Source organism: Schistocerca americana, chromosome X, assembly GCF_021461395.2.
Source record: "Schistocerca americana isolate TAMUIC-IGC-003095 chromosome X, iqSchAmer2.1, whole genome shotgun sequence".
Lineage (NCBI taxonomy): Eukaryota > Metazoa > Arthropoda > Insecta > Orthoptera > Acrididae > Schistocerca > Schistocerca americana.
The window spans coordinates 711,071,944-711,090,695 of record NC_060130.1 but is presented as its reverse complement, the minus strand read 5'-3'; the positions used below and the strand labels follow the sequence as shown (position 1 = coordinate 711,090,695).

Genomic DNA, 18,752 nt, shown 5'->3' with positions numbered 1-18,752 from the left:
CTTTTTCGGAGTGTATTTTGCAAGATTTTAGTGAGTTTTACTTGCTTGTGAAACCAGCGCAATATGAATTCAGTGTGCAATTCAATAGGTAAAAACTTGGAACACGGCCATAGGATGCAAGTGAAAGAACTTTGTGCACCCAGACCCGATCTAACGATCAATCAAGAACAGAAACAGTGCAAATCTAGGCAAGGATACAACCGCAGTTTTAATAGAGCAATGTACGATGCAGCCGAGTGGTTGTGTGGTTGTGAAGTGAAAAATGCATTTTTCTGTTTCACCTGTCTTCGTACAAATAGTACTGACAGTGCCTGGACTGAAACTGGTATCACTGACTTAAAGAATTTTCACGCAAAGGGGAAAAAACATAATTCCAGCGAAAAACATTTAACTTCGAGCTTTGGAGGTAAACTACAATAAACGCCTTAAATTTAGAACTGAAAACACCAAAAATATTAAGCAGCCGCAAAGTTAACATTCATCGCATTAAAGATCTCTCCGAAACGCGTCTTTTCATATGATTTGCTGCAAAGTGTCAGAAAATGTAATGATGACGTATAAAAACACTAACCAAAGATTTTAACTCGAAGTTAGCCTCTAATGATATTTAATAAATACCTGATTATAGAAGACACAGTACGTAAAATTATGGGTAGAGAGTGATCTGCCCACCCCCCTCCCCCAGAATTCTTAGTTGTTTATGTCAGACTAATCTGTAACGTAACCAGAGGTCTATATTGGCTCCGATTGATAAATGCCGCAGCCTTCCCCAGTATAGGAACCACGAGCCGCGCCTGATCTAGACATATCATGAGTCCCATATCACTCCAACCACACACGCCTCACATGCCTCCACCAGCTTGAACAGTTCCCTGCTGATGTGCAGGGTCCATGTATTTATGAGGTTGTCTCCATACCTGTACATATCCATCTGCTTGATGCGATTTGAAACGAGACTTGTCCAACCAGGCAACATGTTTCCAGTCATCAACAGTCCAATGTTAGTGTTGACGGGCCCAGGCGAGGTATAAAGCTTTGTGTCGCCAGTCATTGAGGATACACGAGTGGACCTTCGGCTCTGAAAGCCCATATTGATGATGTTTCATTGATAGTTTGCACGCTGACACTTTTTGATTGCCCAGAATTGAAATCTGCAGCAATTTGTGGAAGAGTTGCACTTCTGTCATGTTGAACAATTCTCTTCAGTCATCATTGGTCCCGTTCTTTCAGGATCTTTTTCCAGCCTCTGCAATGTCGGAGATTTGATGGTTTACCAGCTTTCTGATATTTGCGGTACACTTGTGAAATGGTCGTACGGTAAAATCCGCACTTCATCGCTACCTTGGAGATGCTGTGCTCCATCACTCATGCGCTGACTATAACACCACTTTCAAACTCACTTAACTGTTGAAAACCTGCCATTGTATCAGTAGTAACCGATCTAACAAGTGTGACAGACACTTGTTGTCTTATATAGGCGTTGCTGACTGCAGTGCCATATTCTGCCTGTGTACATATCTCTGTATTTGAATATGCATGCCTATATCAGTTTCTTTGGTGCGTCAGTGTATATTTAGGAAATGATTATTAAATACATTTGCTACCTGTTATTCATCACTTACAGCCCTTCCATTCAGTTCAATAGTAATGTTGTTTTGTTCTGTGGCTGGTTGTCCTGTCTCTTGTTTTACTACATTCCATATAGCCTTAATTATGGGTTTCTGACGTTATGTGCATGTTCTTTGATTTTTAATAACCTTTCTTAATATTTTTGAGTTGTTGTGTGCAACTGCTGTAGGATCCCTACTTGTTCTTGCCCAAAAATGCATTTCCCTTTTCCTTTCACAAGATATTTTAACTGGTCTAGTAATCCATGGTTTTTACCTGCCTGTTTAGTATTCTTTATGATTAGCTTATGTGGAAAGCTACTTTCAGATAATGATAGGAATTTATCGTGGAATAGAATAAATTGTATGTTAGCATTTGGTTCATTATAAATCACATCCCATGTCATTTCCAGTAAACTATTCTTAAAAACATTTGTCCTCGAGTCATTAATTATTCTAACTGATTTCCTCTGAGGAGTATCCATACCATAAGGTGTTATGGTATTTATGTCCATTATAATTATCCGGGCTATTATGCAGTGGTCGGTTGATGAATTCTGTGATGATTCCCAACGTTTCGTCGGGACTGCGGGAGACATCTTCAAGGGGGTCCGTAGCTCGATGGAAGGTCCAACGCACCCACTGGCTCGCTACCGACTACCGCTAAATTCCGTGTCTGCGCTCTCCCGCGCCGCGGCGTGACGTCACGTGTTTTGAAAACGTCACTGCAATTGGCCGCTGTCCGTCGCCGTCGATCGCCGTTGCCATCACCCAGTAGTGGACGGGTGGTACACATCTTCTTTAACACCGGCATCCATATACCGTTTAATTTCACGCCCTCCTCCTTTCGGTTGAAATTATTTGGGTGTTTAGCGATTTCGATTGGCTCCCTGTAGAGCCTTTCGTAATATCCGCTTGTGGCCGCTAGTACTTGCGTCTCCTCGAAACCAATATTGTGGTTCCCCGGCTGGAAAGCATGCTCCGCAACAGCTGATCGTTCCGTTTCTCCTCTTCTACAATTTCCCTTGTGCTCTTCCAAACGTTTAGAAACAGTTCTTTTGGTGGTGCCTACATAAACATCACCACAGCTGCATGGGATCCTATAAACTCCAGCTTTTTCCAATGGTTTGCGAGCGTCCTTGGCAGGCTTAAGGTATTCCTGTATCTTCCTGGTGGGCATGTAAATTACGGTAATATTCCGCTTCGTCAAGATCCTCCCTATTCTTTCCGTTACATTTTTAACAAACGGCAGGAAAACCTTAGATTTTGCAGTAGCCTGTACGTCAGTATGATTTCTGCGTGGCTGCCTCAACGCACGTTTTATTTCGGCGGACGAATATCCATTCTTCATTAGTGCATTGTGGAGATGTTCCATCTCAGCGTCGAGCAACTCAGGTTCACAAATATTTCTACCTCTGTCCGCTAACTTCTTGATAACACCCCGCTCCTGTTGTGGGTGGTGGTTCGAATCCCGGTGCAAATAACGGTCCGTGTGCGTGGGTTTGCGGTACACTGAGTGGCCCAAACTACCATATTCGTTTCTAAAAACAAGCACATCGAGGAAATGTAATTTGCCGTCTACCTCCTCCTCCATTGTAAACTGAATTCTCGAGTTTATACTGTTCAGATGTTCGTGGAACCGGCTTAGTTCCTCCCTACCGTGTCTCCACAGCACAAACGTGTCATCCACGTATCGGAACCATACATTTGGTTTTTTGCTGGCAGTACCTAAGGCCTGTTCTTCGAATTTCTCCATAAAGAAGTTTGCAATTACGGGACTTAGGGGGCTTCCCATAGCCACGCCATCCGTTTGCTCATAAAACTGTTCATTCCACTTGAAGTATGTGGTCGTCAAACAACACTTAAACAGTTCTAAAATATCGGCAGGAAAAATTCGATCCAGCTGTTCCAATACATCATTAAGTGGAACCATGGTAAACAGCGATACCACATCGAAGCTGACCAATATGTCCTCCGGCTGGACTATTATGCCATTCAATCTGCTGATGAAATGTGTCGAATTCTTTATATAAGAGTCCGAACGGTCCACATGTGCTATTAACAGCGTAGTCAAAAACTTGGCTAACGAGTAGGTGGGCGAACCAATGGCACTTAGTATAGGTCTTAACGGCACATTTTCTTTATGAATTTTGGGCCAATCCATAAAGCCTCGGTGGTAGCGCAACCGAATTGCAGAGACCTTTCTGTACACTCTCTTCAATGGAGGACTTTTTTATTAACCGCAACACAGTTCTGAGAACGTTGTTAGTGGGGTCCTTATTCAGCTTCCTATATGCTTGCGGATCCAGTAGATCAGTAATTTTACTCTGATAGTCGGCCACATCCATAACCAGCGTTACGCTTTCTTTGTCAGCTGGGAGAACCAAAATACTATCGTCGTCATTCAGGAGTTTTAAAGCTCTTCTCTCACCCACTCTCACTCACTTTTCGGCGCTTTTGCATTGGCTAATATTCTCACTGTTTCTATACGGATTTCGTCAGCTGTTACAGAATCCACACTGCGAATTCCTGCTTCTACACTGGCTATAATTTCTTCCGTGGGCACAAAACGCGGACTAACAGCAAAATTTCCTCCCTTGGTAAGCACAGGTGTCTCATCGTCAGATAACGAACGTTTGGACGAATTGATAACCGTCCGGGAAACGTCTAAATGCCGAACAGACTGATTAGGTAGCAAATTATCAAACTTCTTCTTCTGTCTACTAGACGTTGTCAACATACGCTTCCCCATGGTATCATGCAGTAGTCTATCAATTTTATCCCAGTCACCGCTGCACAGTTTATTACTGATCGTAATATGGAGAGACATTAACTTACAGTTTGTGCTTGCCAAGTCCCGTCGGGTCTGCTGAATGCGCTCTCGTGGTAAGGCCTCCTCAGTCCGTTTGAAAATGCGTTGTGCCTTTCCCGAATAGAACAGTCGCTTTATCTTCAGAAACTTCGGTATAACGCCGACGGCTCTGCAACGAGACAGGAATGTGAGGGAACACAAAAGCTGCACTCTCTTCTTCTGGAGTCCTTCCAGGCGTCGCACTTCTCTTGACATCTCCTCCCCGTAGAGGCGTCTGATACTAAAATGTAGACTTTCACGGCCGGAAATATCATGTCCATTATAATTATCCGGGCTGTTATGCCGTGGTCGGTTGATGAATTCTGAGATGATTCCCAACGTTTTATCCTAACTAACTGTGCACCGTGATAAGCGAGAGCATTTGTTACTGGGTAAACTGTCATTTTCTTGCTTTGAGCTGCATTAAAGAAAACATTATTAGTTAGGGTCCTATTGCCTTTATCCACCTGTGTTGCAAAGTTAACTACTGAAACCAAATTATAGGATCCAAATAAGGTTTCCAGATCATTTTTCCTATCACAATCCTTTAGAGAATTTACTTTGAAGTTACAGACTATTAACTGCTTGCTGCTGTGTGACAGATAGCACAGTAAGGAATACAGTTTCCTTATAAATAGTTTACAATTTCCCAGTGGGGATCTATGTACTGTTACAACTAAAAATGAACTATTTTTCGGCATTAATTCAGAAGCACAAACTTCTCTGTTCTAATCGCAGCGTTATTGAACTTGTGATCTATCTTAATGTAAGTAACAACTCCTCCTTTTACTATGTTATTCCTGCATGATTAAGCTGCAATAGTGTAATCTTTTATATGTAACTTATCTAACCCTGTGGTTATGTGGTGATAAGACAGGCACAGAATGTCTATCGTTTCAGAGCTCTCTAAATTTTCCAAACAATCAAGAAGCTCTTCTACTGTACTACCCAATCTTGTAATATTTTGATGAAATAAGTCATCCTTACTTTTCTGTGCATTATTAATCATTTTATGGGACTCTTCTCTTATTTTCATTTCCTTCAAAACAAGGTACTTGAATCCTGAGTCTAACCTAAAAAAGATGCCCCTCTGACACCAGTAACCACTGGGACCTTGCTATGTGTGATGGTGGCTCCCATATGTTATCTGCAAGAAGCTCAGTCAACCTGTCTTTTCCTCTTCTATTCCAGCTTAGGCCATATCAAGCATATTCCCATTTTCTGGTTGCAACAACTGACACTACACCCACATGAGATTTCGCTTCAGTCAGCAACAGCCTGCTCAACTCAGTGTTCACGTGGCTCACAGCTGTATTTACCTAGGGTTCGTCATGGCGCTGCAGGACCTCCACAAAACTCACACTTGTGTGTGTAGTTTCTGCTCACATTTCATCCAGGTCACACTTAATGCTGTAATTAGTGTTCTTAGCCACGCTGTTCCCTACTCTACCAACTATAATAACTTGATCCTCTTTGCCAAAACCTTTGCACAAATTCCCTATGTCCTCTGTCACCTGGCTAAGGCAACACTTGGCTTCGCAATACTTGTGACCTGGCACCCTGTCTCTAATTTGCCCTGTACCATCTGACCTACACCTCTCTCATTATTACTAAATAACAACAGGACTCTAACTAGTCACTTTCGGTACTGACCTACATTCAGTTTCTTTGCTAGAAGTCTGTTGCATCCTACTGTAACCTACAGTCGAATGAGGCTCTTCCTCTCCTACTTCAGGTACCAAGTCAAATTTATTCTAATGTAGATGAAGCTGAAGAGCTGTTCTCCTTTCACCCACAGCTTGTTACCTTTACAGAGTTCATTCATTCATTCTTTACTGATCCACTGAATCATTTTGTGTACAGTGAGTAGTACATGACATGGGACTAGTCATTATAGTTGTTAAACATTTAAAAATATATAACGCCAAATTAAATACACCTAGACTTACATAATTGTGTGATAGTTATAGACTGCAAGATATAATATTAGTATACTCACAAGTAGTTCAAGATTAAGGTCAGCTAAGCCTAATTAAAATTAAAATTTGAAGATATATTTAAAATCAAATCAAGTACAGATAAGCATTACATAATTTATACAACAGTTAAGATTTTCTAGATAAATATAATGAGTACATACAAGTAGATCAATTTTAACAGTCTGTTAGGCCTTATTAAAATTTACATTTTGAAGATAAATTATGGTACAGAAGGATAAGTGTGCAAATATATTACATAGAAAAATCACATTCAAAATATTCATGTAAGTTACAAAAATAGTATTTTAATAATGTCAATTTAAGCCTTATTTTAAAATGTGCTAGGTTTTTGATGTTTTTTGTATGTTTGGTAGTAGATGATCATAAAGTAAACATTCAGTTATCTCGGTTCCCAGATCTCTGCTGACGGTGACTGCAGCCATGAAATCCGGAGACGCCTGTTGCTCGGTAGACAGGCGATGTCAAACCTTGACAAGGTTATAAGGTCCAGAGATATAACACTAGCAACAAAGATCCGTATTGTGAGGGCTATGGTCTTTCCAGTTGTGATGTATGGATGTGAGACCTGGGGCATTAGAAAGGCTGAACGGCGAAGAATTGACTCCTTCGAATTGTGGTGTTGGAGGAAACTTCTTAGAGTTCCATGGACTGCAAAGAGAACCAACAGATCAATATTGGAGCAAATTAAACCAGATTTCTCCCTGGAAGGTCTAATGTTAAAACAAAAGCTGACCTAGTTTGGACACACAATGCGAAGGCATGCCTCACTGGAAAAAACATTAATGCTGGGGAAGATTGAAGGAACTAGAAGAAGAGGACGTCAGAGGATCACAGAAGCAATGTGTTCCAACCTGGAAGGTCTACAGGAGAAAGTGCAAGACAGGAAAAAGTGGCGTGATTTGGTTCATGGGGTCACGAAGAGTCGGAACCGACTAAGCGAATAGAGAGAGAGAGAGAGAGATTATAAAGTTTAATCCCCATGGATTTTACACTATCAGCATATAATTTGGTGGAATGGGGAAACTGTGTCAGCAAGTATTTCCCTCTAGTGTTGTGCTGATGATAGCCCAGATTCTGCTTCAGGGTGCCAAAAATTAAGCTTGGTATAACTTGGTGTCTCCAATATGTACTGGCACGGAAGTGAAAGAATACCTAATTTTCAGAATAGTTGTTTACATGAGTCTCTCTGCTTTTTAAATAACAGTATCCTGACAGCTTTCTTTTGTAGCTTAAATATTTTATTGGACTCAGATCTGTGGCCCCAGAATACTAGGCCATATGTTAGGATTGAGTGCAAAAGAGCATGGCACACTGTCGTTAGGATTTTTATGCTCGTCACTTCCATGACTGTCTGAAGCATAAAACATACTTTACATAGCTTTGTAGCTAAGCTGTCAGTGTGCCTTTTCCAGCTTAGAGTGTCAGAGATAGATATTCCAAGGAATTTAGTTACATTTTTCAGTTCAATACTATTTCCACATATTTGTATAGTTGGGAGGGTCAGATTTCTATTTTGGACTGTATGAAATGTTAGGCCTACAGTCTTTTTTTGCATTAAGAAGTGGCCTATTAGCTGTAAGCCATGACTGCAGTAGAGCTGTACACTGGTTGACTGCAGCTGCAATGTGATTATCTGAGTCAGATATCTGAATGTTGGTGTCATCATAAAAAAGGAAGGTATTACAAGTCAGTAGGTGAAGAGGAAGTTCATTAATGAACAGCAGAAATAGGGTCAGGCCTAAAATTGATCCTTGAGGAACATCATGTTTTATGGTTTGCATATCAGAGCATGAGACTGGATATTCCTGAAGGGGTGACCTCACATAACTGCACATACTGGCCTCTGTTTAGTAGGTAGCTTGCAAACCAATCGTAGGCAGTGCCACATATACTATAGTTATATAGTTATGGTAATAGTATACTGTGGTTTACAGTGTCTAAGGCCTTTGAAAGATCAAAGAACAACGCCACAGCTGGCTGTTTCTTATCTATGAGAGTTAGAGTTGTATCTAGAAATTTATAAACAGCATCTACTTTTGTTTTCCACTCCTGGAATCCATATTGAGCTGGAGGAAGACACTATATTTATTCAGAAATGATTTTAGTCTGTCAGCTGCTACATATTCAAATATTTTACTGAACACAGAGAGGACTGCTATTGGCTGACAATTATTGGGATCTTGTTTAGAGACTTTTTTGTGTATCAGTATAATTTTTGCTATGGTAAGTAATTTAGGGAATACACCTTCCAGAAATGAAGAATTAATGATATATGAGAGAGACTTACTTATTATACTTGAACATCTTTCAACAAGGAAACAAGAGATTTCACCTTGTCCAGCAGAAGGAACCATTTTTGGCCGACTGTATTTTCGATTTCTGCTTCTGAGGTTGGTGATGAGAACAGTGAAGTAGTAGAGTTGCTCGAAAGAGGGGCCGGCATAGGGTTATTCTTTAAGTGACTAATTAGGGTTTCAACAGAATTTCCCCAGATATTTTAACCCCTTCAGCCTATCTTGTTCAAAATTCGTGTGAGCCTGAGGGGCACAAATATTTGCCTCCTTCTCAATGATTCCCTAATCTTCTTTGCAGAGCCTACAGTTCCATGGGAAGGCCTCGTTGAGATTGCCATTCGGTCCCCCACTACAGTCACGCTTGTGAAATTCCTACCAGTACCAACATTATACACATGCGTCTCCCTCTGAGACAATCCTACTGCAAAATCCAGACTTATCACGCATTGCAACACAGATTACACGCTTACAAATAGAATTAAATCACTTAACGTACTTTACGCTATAGGAATTTTCGTTACTCATGAACAGCAAAAATTAGGCCTACGGGTTAGCGCTTCAGTTCTATGATATAACGTAAAAAGTTATTTATTTCCGCTTACAACAAGAACTTAGCACTCACTCAACTGCAGTATACCTTGAATTATGTTAATCACAACAGAATGTAACTTTATTGTATGCAAACTGCACGTAAACAACAGACTGGTGCGAAAGATTCTAAATCAAACAAATTAAGATTTGCGCGACTTTCCAAATTAAGAACTTAACAGTGAATGAATGAGATCAGATTAATTTGTCGGAAAGAAAAACAGAAGAATTAAGTGGGATTCTCTAAGTTTATTGTGCCAAAACGTAAATAATATATTATTACAACTGTAGAAGATTTACGAATGACATGGGAAAGTAACTGAACTCCCCTAGTTGAAAGAAGCTTCGCTTGAAGTTTTCATCACCTTGATGAAAACTGTGTTTGTCAGATCAGTGGAAAGAGAATTAATGTTTGACTGTTGTCCTAAACCTATATTCCTTAAAGCTTTCACTTTTTTTGCATAGACTCCGTCACTTCTGGATTAAGAAACCTAAGTATTTATCGACTTAAGTGATGATTGATTTAATTCAAAGATTCTAGATAATAAGTTTCAATGTTACTTTAGTAAGTGGCACGGAATTACATCACGTAAGAGTGATGCTTACTTTTGTGAAAGTTTGTTAAATAGATCTTCGAATGTGAAACACTCTGGAATCAACGTGTATAAGAACTTTGCACCACAGTTGTGACATTTGTGGAGGGTGTTGTGGCTGATGTAGTTATGTACTTGCAAAGTTTTACAAAGCGGTAGTTGTCTCGATTCCCAAGCTTTTCATTTCCTGCTCACTGAATTCAACGCAGGAAGCACAATGGTAAATGTGTGTTGCCAGTGTCTTCGATATACCGTACACGTATTTTTTTCGTTTATAACCTTTTCGCTCTTGTTGTAATCCCTGGAAGTAAACAACTGTTTGGAAGAGGTTATTACTAAATTGTTTTGATTGTGTCACAGGCAAAAATCACATCTACATTACGTCGAATATCTCCTGGGAAAAATAATCAAGCGACAGTCTTTTAAACGGGCACAAACTGCACATCAGATTGTTATAAGTGTTTTACCATATTCATGTAATAGTATGAGTCGCGTGCCTGCCTTTTATGTGTCCCACTATGGCAACAGGACGCACTTATAGCAGTATTCGAATTATTTCCTGCTGCTTGGTGCTTTCATTTGCGTTAAGTTCTCGGTCATCCGTTGCTGTTGTTTTGTGACCATGTATACACCCCAACACTTGGGAATTTGGTGCAGTTGAGCTGTATTTTTTGCAGTTTAACGATACTCCAAGTTTTGAAGTCTTGAGACCAAAGTAAGTGACGTGTTTTGCCAAAAGTAATAAACTTGTGTGCGCGCAATATTTACCTGATGCCATTGCATTTGCGTACATTGCTTTCACATAACTTGATACAATCACAATTAAGATTTGCCAGGTCGATTTAATTTTCGATTTGTGTTGGTATGTGCAATTTTGATTGCATTTTGTTTATTTATATGTTCTAGAACATTTATTATTTCGTGATATTGAGTTGTGGCTGGACAACTTTTCTATTGATGCATGGCAACAATGTGATGACAGCTATTCAAAATCAGCTGTGAGCGATTCCTCTTCATATTACAGTTTCTTAAACACTTTCAGCAATATGAAATTTTACTTCACATATTGAACATTTTGAACTGTATGTGACTATAAATTATTACTGGAATGTCATTAAATTCCTTTGCTATTTTGAATAACAGTTAACTGCTAGGGGAAAAGAAAGTCGAAGTGTGTGCCCTAATGCAACAGAAGCATGTAAATAATTTTCCCAAGCATCCACAGACAGAGAGAGAGAGAGAGAGAGAGAGAGAGAGAGAGAGAGAGAGAGAGAGACTGACTGACTTCTCAAGTGTTTTGATTTAGCTCGAAGAAAGATGTGCAACTATCATGTGTGCTGGTGTTACGTTGGTGGATGACACAGATATAGTTGCGTTCTTAAGATATTTGCCATTTACGACTACTCACATACATTACAAAGAAGATTAAAAAAACGTTGTCTATGTCAATTTCATTTAGTATACATACTTTTTTTACTCAGTACAAGATAATTTTTTTAGGGGGAAATTATGGGCTGTGAATTATCAGTAATTAAAAATTTATTTCCTGTATATGTATTTGAAATATAATACGTGATATATCTGTTACAGCTGTGCTAGTGACTTATTTTTCACCAAAATATTAAAGTATTTATTATGAAAAATCTATAGTTTTCATACACACATTTTTTGGAAAATAAGAGTTGGACTAAAATATAAAGTTATGTGACAAATTTTGGATTAACACGCAAGATGATTTGGTTATAAACAGAATTCTCAATACATTAATGGGCAACTATAAAGATGAGTTGTTGGCAGCACCAGAAGATATGTATTGTTATGCTGTTGCACTGTGGTGTCAACAGATCTTCAGAACAAAAGTAGATTGTTAATGGTGTACACAACTTGTCTTGCCATTGTTGCCTGAAGATGCAACACAAAACTTGTTGCAAGCTGTCATTATTTTGCTTTCTGGAATGTAATTTTCAATTAAAATGACTAATATAATTTCAGTTAAAACTTCTGTATTAAAACTGTTTCAAAAATTATGTCATAAATATATTCACACTTAATTGTAGGGTATAAAATAGTACTTTCTTTCTGTATTGAGCAATAAAACTATGTATGACTGCATACAATTTTATGGAGCAGTAAGTATTGTTAATGTAGCTGTGGGATGAGTTAAAATTTCTTATCAAAATTTTACTACAAAAGTAATGTGGTGCATAACAGTATAAATGGTGTAGTAAAATTTTTGTGTGGAAACTGATCGTGGTCCATTAATATTTTAGATGCAATATTGACATGAGGTACCACAGTTATTATAGGTGGTATTTACATTTTTTTTTTTACATAATGCATTACCTTTAGTAACTTGCACTAAGTTATTTCAATTTTATGTTTCAGTGACACCTGTCCCCTTATGTTTTTAATTGAATATAAAGTGCTGAGAGTTTGTCAATTTGCAGTGGGCTGAACATTGACCGTGATGAGATTTTGGTTGGTCATGTGCAAATGGGTACAGCCCAGTAACAGTACAGACATGCACGAGATGAATAGTGTCATGTAAGCTTATGTTCACCCGAACAAAAAAATTCAAATTTATCAGTTGTAAACGCATTAAAAAATAAAACATTAGTGCCCAAATAGGTGTGTTCTTGCTACGATATACTTTCTTTTCCATTCAAGATAGTAAACAGAACTTGTTGAGTTGTTTCTAAAAATAAATAAGATGTAACCATAATTTTGAAACTGCTTCACTGACAAAATTCACCGATAAGTGGTCCAAATATGTTGGATAAAGAGGTTGATTTCCTTTATTTGCTGCTTCAGAGCTGTCGCCCCTTATGTGCTTTTTCTCAGTTAGTGAGAATAAATATTGGGCACGTCTGAGAGCACATTGGGGTAGCAGCAGATACGTATTTTAATGAAATGAGCTTAAAATTGTTAACTGGACATTTATTCCTGTTACATCTGGAATCACCACAAACAATAAAATTCCATGGAGCTTCTGACAATTGAACCAACTGAAAATTTAATATCGCTGATTGTGAATATTGGTTCCTGATAATTTTGCAGATCATCTCACTAAGAAATGTGTAATTTTTAGTTCAAAATTTTTGCTCTATTTTTAGATAATAATAATAACCTAATGTTGTATTCACCAAAGTGGACACAGAAAACTATTGACTTGTGAAGCTTGTTGTTAATGACTGCTTTCAGTTTGTAAACCGTAGCATTAACGTACAGGTAATTTTAGTAATAAAAGAAGTTATTCAGTATTAAACTGAATGTTGTTGTGACCCAGAAAGAGTAAAGTATTCACGCAGAGAAAAAAATTGACCACCATTCATGTCAACTGTAGATGATGATAGTAATAATGTAATTTGTGATCATACATAAGTTGAAAAGATTGACTTTCTAAACTGTTGGTCTATTAGATATATTAATTGGTACACCTAATTTATTTCTTGAGTAAACTTGTACTTTGAGATTTGATTTTGTTTCAGTCAGCTAGAGCATAATTGTGGTAGTTCCGATGCAAGTCACATTGTTGTGATAATATGTAAAATATTTAGATTAAGATTCATCATGCAAATGATTCATGGGATATGAAACTAACTATGAGACAGGTGCATAGTTCATTGTGTTCCTGGAGAGTAACAGCTGTGTCAGATCATGAAATTTTATTGAATATTGTATTTATCTTATGGGAAGATTATGGTTGTCGCACATCTTGGAATACCAATGCAGCCTCTCATTTGGTATCCAGGGAGCTGTTGTTTGAAATAACTAAAACATGCTGTAAATATTTCTGTTAGTAGGAAATATAACTGGGGACCAGTGTGAGAAGAACCAGTCCTTGTTTGACATCTGAGCCACTATAGATATGTATACTGACTGGTTTTTGTTATAAAATTGATGAAACTGTAGGGGAAAAAAGTATTTAAATTCTCCACTTGAATGTGATTATAACATTCCAGTTGTCATCTGAAACCGAATCCATTAAAATAATTTGCATGTGGGTGAATTTTTAAATAGACAGAACTTTAGAGTAGAAATGTTAAACCCGGGTCTGAGGCAAGTGGATTTTAGCTATTTCCCCCAGGACTTATTTATTTAGTGTCCATATTATCACATTCACAATACTGGACATGTAAAAGTACAAAACAGCATCAAATATTATATATTTACACCATATACAAAATTTGGAAATACGGAAGCGTCCGATCCCACCCGTCTGCTTTGACCCATGACGTCACAAATATGGCGGAAACAAAAACAAACACACACACTTTCCACAAGAAGCCTAATGACACTAACGGGACAAGTGCGGGAAATGGGGTGTTTTGGGTGGGGGGCAAACTAAATATAAACAAATTTAAACGCCTTGCGTAGCTACAACGTGTAAGTGAAGACAGCCATGCATGAATACCCACCCACCTCCCCAGGGGTCGTAACCCCTGCAACCCATAGAAGACAAAGATGCTTCAGTAGGTGATTAGTGTTTTTTGTCTTTTTTTTAAAAAAATCTTATGGGATAGAACGAACAGATCAGAAAGATAAATATAATAAACTAAAACAGAAATTCGAGGAAACAGATAATTAAAATAAGTAATAAGTGTTTTTAAATTTAAAAAAAAATCTCACGAGATAGAACGAACAGATCAGAAAAGTTAATAAAATAAGATAAAACAGAACTGGAGACAGCCACACTCAAACCAAACTCCGCGCCGTCATGACGTCACACACAACACCCTTACGTCACGGGTCAAAGCCGATGCGTTGGATCGGACGCTTCTGTCGACCCCAAAATTTTATCATTCTTACCTACACATTTTATAACAAAAACCTTGTTCTACTTAATTAGATTATAAAATTATACATGTACTTACAGATAAAATAATGCCTTGGTTGATTTTACTAAAATTTTTAAATACCAGTACTGTAGTTAAACAGGCGTAGGAACATATGGTACGAAGGTTGGGTGCATAATTATATATATATGTACATTGATGACAGTAGTTTAGTTTTATGTAGGAATACTTAGATAATTATGAATTTTTGTTTAGAGAGGTTATGAGGCAGACCTACAGATTTGAGCAAAATTCCAGATATTAGTTGATGCTGTAGAAGCTGTTGTTAATTAGTAGATTTTTAGTTCTTTTTTAAATACTTTAATGTTTGGTATTTTTTTACGTTACACGGCACTGCACTATAAACAACACTGTCCTGATTTTCTGTGCACATCCCTATGATCATTCCTGTTCATTGTTTGATAAATGTGGATCTCACTACTCCAAGCTGAAACTTGGTGGTTTTTAATGGAACAGATACTTTCAGATCTAAATATTGATGGTAAGGTCATGATTTTTAATTCCTGAAAGATACCTCTACATGATTCTCTGTAAGCAACATCACTTATTAATCTTACAACTTTCTTTTGACATTTAAAAGACTGCTTTGCAAAAGATGTATTTCCCCAGAGTACTATACTATACCTCAGTATACTATGCATGGAGGCCTTTTTTTTTATTTTTTTTATATTTATTTATTTATAATTTTTTTTTTTTTTTTTTTTTTTTTTTTTTTTTTTTTTTTTTTAAAAAATCAGTCTACTGACTGGTTTGATGTGGCCCGCCACGAATTCCTTTCCTGTGCTAACCTCTTCATCTCAGAGTAGCACTTGCAACCTACGTCCTCAAGTATTTGCTTGACGTATTCCAATCTGTCTTCCTCTACAGTTTTTGCCATCTACAGCTCCCTCTAGTACCATGGAAGTCATTCCCTCATGTCTTAGCAGATGTCCTATCATCCTGTCCCTTCTCCTTATCAGTGTTTTCCACATATTCCTTTCCTCTCCGATTCTGCGTAGAACCTCCTCATTCCTTACCTTATCAGTCCACCTAATTTTCAACATTCGTCTATAGCACCACATCTCAAATGCTTCGATTCTCTTCTGTTCCGGTTTTCCCACAGTCCATGTTTCACTACCATACAATGCTGTACTCCATACGTACATCCTCAGAAATTTCTTCCTCAAATTAAGGCCGGCATTTAATATTAGTAGACTTCTCATGGCCAGAAATGCCTTTTTTGCCATAGCGAGTCTGCTTTTGATGTCCTCCTTGCTCCGTCCGTCATAGGTTATTTTACTGCCTAGGTAGCAGAATTCCTTAACTTCATTGACTTCGTGACCATCAGTCCTGATGTTAAGTTTCTCGCTCTTCTCATTTCTACTACTTCTCATTACCTTCGTCTTTCTCCGATTTACTCTCAAACCATACTGTGTACTCATTAGACTGTTCATTCTTTTCAGCAGATCATTTAATTCTTCTTCACTTTCACTCAGGATAGCAATATCATCAGCGAATCGTATCATTGATATCCTTTCACCTTGTATTTTAATTCCACTCCTGAACCTTTCTTTTATTTCCATCATTGCTTCCTCGATGTACAGATTGAAGAGTAAGGGCGAAAGGCTACAGCCTTGTCTTACACCCTTCTTAACACGAGCACTTCGTTCTTGATCATCCACTCTTATTATTCTCTCTTGGTTGTTGTACGTATTGTATATGACCCGTCTCTCCCTATAGCTTACCCCTACTTTTTTCAGAATCTCGAACAGCTTGCACCGTTTTATATTGTCGAACGCTTTTTCCAGGTCGACAAATCCTATGAAAGTGTCTTGATTTTTCTTTAGCCTTGCTTCCATTATTAGCCGTAACGTCAGAATTGCCTCTCTCGTCCCTTTACTTTTCCTAAAGCTAAACTGATCGCCACCTAGCGCATTCTCAATTTTCTTTTCCATTCTTCTGTATATTATTCTTGTAAGCAGCTTCGATGCATGAGCTGTTAAGCTGATTGTGCGATAATTCTTGCACTTGTCAGCTCTTGCCGTCTTCGGAATTGTGTGGATGATGCTTTTCCGAAAGTCAGATGGTATATCGCCAGACTCATATATTCTACACACCAACGTGAATAGTCTTAATATCTGACAGGACTTGCTTCGTTTTTTGTTAAGCGTTTCTGCATGTTTTTCCCACCTTAGATGCTCATCCACCCATAATCAAAAAAGTTTTATGTGATTCTTTTACTGAATTTGGCAGTTTGGTAACATGAATTTCACAGTGGTCCTGTTTTTGTTCCTTATATGGTTGAAGTTCGTTCATGCAGTTGTCTTGTCATTGACATCTGGACAGTTATCGTTTAACAATTTCCAGCCAGTTCTGCTGTTTTGTCAATTTTTTGCTGCATCTCAAAATCATTATTACCTTTTATAAAGCAGCTGGTATCATCAGTAAATTGTACAGTATCGGTGGTTGAAAATTGTTGTGGCAGTTCATTAATAAAACCAAGAATAACGATGGTCCCAATACTGAGCCCTGGGGCACCCTATAATTAATTTTTTTAAATTTTTTTTATTTTAATTATTTTTTTTAATAATTGGAATGACACACATTACCATCCTGAGAAATTTGCTGTCTGTTTCATACGAGTTACATATGGCTTGAACCACTCGTAAGAAACACCATGGACACTATAATTATGTAGTTCTGACAGTAGTACAGTATGATTTATAAGATCAAACTCTTTGGAATGGTCCGAAAACTACCCACAGGTCAGTTCCTTGTCCCCAGTAGCTTCGTAAAAGAGTTTTAGGAAATTGAAGAGAACCATTTGTATAGATTTGCCTTTTCTGAAACCATTCGGTGCATTTACAAGAATTTTGTTTTTGTTTAGGAAATCGAGCAATCTGCTATACATCATTCTTTCACTTATTTTTGAAAATGCAGATAGTAGTGATGGTGGTCTGAATTTTTTAGTGTAAAAACTTGCCACCACTTTTATAAACTGGTATTACTGTTGACGTCTTAAGTTTGCTTGGAAAGACACCATTTTCAAACGAGTCATTGATTATGTCCGCAAGTTGGGAGAGAACATTATCGGTACTATATTTAATAATTTTGTCAAGGGTATCAACAAGTCCACAGGTCATTTTACTCTTTAGTTTGCTGACAGCTCTTTGTACTTCTTCGGGTCTCACAGGATATAGGTACATTGTCCTTTCATTTATTGGAGTTATTTCCTTTGTCTTTGGATTATATTTACTTGTGATAAGGTTTTGTGCTACATTAATACAGTGATCATTAAATATATTAGCTGTTAGAAGTGGATCATCAGCAATTTCCTTTCTGTGTTTTATGGTGATTTTATTACTTGCATTTTCATGCTTGCATCTATAATTATTAGTAACTTTCCACATTGATTTCATTTTGTTGTCCCTCTTTCTGATATGTGAATCATTGTGCTTCTTTTCTGTAGCAACTATAGCTCCCCTGTGCTTTTTTCCTGTAACACTTTACAATATGAATTTAGTTCTGCAAGTGACTGAGACACTAATTCCATACTTTATGGCATTGAATTGTTCAGTGGTTTGCTCCACTCTGGTCCATCACTCTCGATCGTTGATTGCAACATCAGTTTCCCAGTCCGTTTACTCTGTGGTACCATTAACGTATGTATTTCTTAGGAACTGTCTGATGGACAACTTTCTTCGTGTTTTACTTGGGTGATGGGAACTAGAGTGTGTTTTTGTCTATGGGTCATTTCTCACTTTAATCGTAGTGATAGGGCAATTTGGAGTATATCTCAGTGAAGCTACTCCAGAGTAACTATAAAACTAATAGTCTAATAATATGGTATTCCTATGATTAGCTGGAGAGGCAAGGCTCCATTTTGTACATAGTAATAATGAATTAGTTGTATTGTTGGAGTGTAAGGTAATGACATTGTGGTCCTGAATGCTGCAGATTGCTGTAGGCCTAAATAAATGTCGA

General features: G+C 37.9%; 1 protein-coding gene across 1 annotated transcript in view; it reads left to right on the top strand.

Moving 5' to 3' along the window:
* Positions 1 to 9,891: 9,891 nt before the first annotated feature.
* Positions 9,892 to 18,752, top strand: part of LOC124554836 (vacuolar protein sorting-associated protein 26B-like) — a 69,688-nt gene continuing 60,827 nt past the window's right edge. Inside the window, exon 1 of the mRNA XM_047128500.1 lies at positions 9,892 to 10,153. Within this exon, the coding sequence (XP_046984456.1) occupies positions 10,151 to 10,153 (3 nt within the window). The 5' untranslated portion in view covers positions 9,892 to 10,150. The remainder of the gene's footprint in view (positions 10,154 to 18,752) is intronic.